Source organism: Montipora foliosa, chromosome 12, assembly GCF_036669935.1.
Source record: "Montipora foliosa isolate CH-2021 chromosome 12, ASM3666993v2, whole genome shotgun sequence".
In the NCBI taxonomy this organism is placed as follows: Eukaryota; Metazoa; Cnidaria; class Anthozoa; order Scleractinia; family Acroporidae; genus Montipora; species Montipora foliosa.
Window position 1 is genome coordinate 31585249 of NC_090880.1, and position 2500 is coordinate 31587748.

Here is a 2500-nt window from a genome sequence, read left to right on the forward strand (position 1 = left end):
CTTCATTGGTGCTCCATTGGTGTGCAGGTTCTACTATATCGTGTAAACGCTTTGTAAATGTAAATGCTTTGTTTATAGTGGAAGTGCACTTAGCTATCAAGTTAGTTCACAGGCACCCCACCTTTAATAATGTGAAAGAAGCAATTCGAACTGAACAGAAACATGATTATTAAGAACCCTAACTACAAAGCGCGGTAGATTTGAACCCGGGTCACCGCATGCAAACCCAAACCCGACGCCCAAACCACTGAACCACGCCGCCGCCTCCTCCTTCTCTCGACCTCACGACCTCGGGCTAATATTCCCCAGTACGGCCCTCGCTCTCGTTTAGTAAGAAGTTAATAAGAGTTATGGCCAATCAATAGGCAGTATCTGACTCACATGTTTACCTCTGCAAACCCCAAGACAAATCGACTGGGATTGATGAATTATTAATCAGCTGTATTAACCTTTGATACAGACTCCTACTCGGCTAATTGGTATTAATTAACTTTTAATACAGATCTCTACTGATTAAAATATATTGTTTCAATTCAAAGTACGATAAAATATTTGCGTGAAATCTGTATGGGTGTTTACAATGGCTCGCATTCGGCTCGCCATTGTAAACGCCCGTACAGATCTCCTGCTCATATTTTATCTACCACATATTCTCACCCCCGTCGCATTAAGTAAGTCCTGTTTCATCTTCGCTTCATCACTTGGTGAAATCGATCGTTTCACAGCTGTTCTTAACTCTTCTGGCTTGTCCCTCTGCAGACGAAACACGAAAATTACAAGCGTTGAAAAAAAATTTGAAAAATAATTTTATACAGTAAACATGAATTACGTTAGCGCTAAAATTCAACGTTAATGGCATTACTTTTTTGATAGATTCTCTTACATTTGCTTTTGTGTCGTTGTTAATATTTGTTGTCCCGATGTCGTTGTTTGGTCCATGAGCACCTTGGCCTGTAACCTATTTACAATCAAAAGCACTGTTTAGTGTTAGCTGCACCGGCTATAAATAATTCCTCGACGTATAAGACTTGAATAAGACCTGCTCCGCGTTTCGAATTGCTCTCAAGGCAACACGCATTTAGGCTGCTACTGTTTTCACTTTAGTCTGTCTGTCTCCATTGGTCCAACCATTGGTCCAACCAAACACTTCAGGGTAATTGTTAATCACATAGCATTTAGCACCAGACCCCCATGGACGTTTACCTCACTTCGTGAAGCTCCTATTTCTGCTCCTCTGATGTCTGAATTGAGAGAATCCGCAGCGGTCTGTTTAACAAATAAAGTTCATTTTAATTTACAGGTAAACAAAGGAAACCTTTTCTTGGAGACATCTGTAATCTATAACCTGACTACTGTAAACCCAACGGCAAAAAATTAGATCCTTATATTTTGATGGATTGATTGAACGATAGATCGATCAACATGTACCCTGTACCTTTAATTTTATGCGACAACGATCACAGCTTTCATTTTGTGGAGCGGAGACCTCAAGAAATCTCAAGACTTATGAAAGAAACCACCTTCAAAGCCATTTGCTTAAAAATTGGTGCTGCGTGTTAACGGTATGGTCAATTCATGATTTTTCATGTAAAAATTCTGACATTTTCTTAGTTAAAGGTGAGAAAAAGCTAGATGATACCGGGAGAGGGTTTAAAAGGACTGCAAATTATTACTAATTTGTTTGGGACCAGGGAGAGATAACTACCTTCAACTTACATTATCGGAATCTACTTTCATTTTCTTCTGTGGAATGCTACCCACATCCGAACTTAGCCGTTTCTGACCTGTGCCTTCACCATTAACTGACGCGGTTACGGAACTGACAGGCTGAAAATATTAACATTTTTATTAACTCTGATTAATTAAACGAGGACTATAAATGTCTACCATAAATAATGCTATACTTAATATATTTAACAATTATTCGCCGAAGGCGAAGTGATCATCGGTGAATATTCACCGATAATCACTGAGCCTGAGGCGAATAATTGTTTTAGTATAAATACACAGGTGATCATTTCAAAAAAGAGAAAAAAAAAAACAATTAAACGAGAAATCATCTTCACTTACAGTGGCAAAACGACTACTGGCAGCCATTTTGTCCGTCGAGGTGATTATCGGCTGATAATCCGAGATAGCGAGCCAATGAGAGCGCGCGATTTTGTATAATCACCTGTGTATTTATACTAAAATTAATTATTAGACTGCAAGCAGTCCCTTCATGAATCAGTCGAGCCGCTCGCTTTTCTGAGGCAGTCGTGTTTTGTCACGCACACAAATAAAATGACCGAGGGAGGCTCACAACACCGCCGGAGCTTAACCCTGTTTCAAGTGGCATGAGGCGACTGAGACTACTGCTACTCACCCACCCCCTGCTTTCAATCGCAGTCGCAGGCCCATTAAATACACCAGGGTCGAGGGAAGTTTCTTGTCTAAGGAAACCACGCAATGGCTGAGCTACATGTAGGCCTTGAACCAGAGACCCCGGAGGATGAGATTA

The 2500-nt window shown here is 40.5% G+C and overlaps 1 protein-coding gene across 3 annotated transcripts in view; it reads right to left on the reverse strand.

The window, feature by feature from the left end:
* The window catches only part of LOC137978575 (poly(A) polymerase beta-like), a 32822-nt gene that overhangs the window by 1212 nt on the left and 29110 nt on the right, over positions 1-2500 (reverse strand). For all 3 annotated transcript variants that reach the window (XM_068825563.1, XM_068825564.1, XM_068825562.1), the window contains 4 exons: positions 1717-1827; positions 1204-1266; positions 884-958; positions 658-753 (listed from right to left, as the gene is read on the reverse strand). In XM_068825563.1, the coding sequence (XP_068681664.1) occupies positions 658-753; positions 884-958; positions 1204-1266; positions 1717-1827 (345 nt within the window). The remainder of the gene's footprint in view (positions 1-657; positions 754-883; positions 959-1203; positions 1267-1716; positions 1828-2500) is intronic.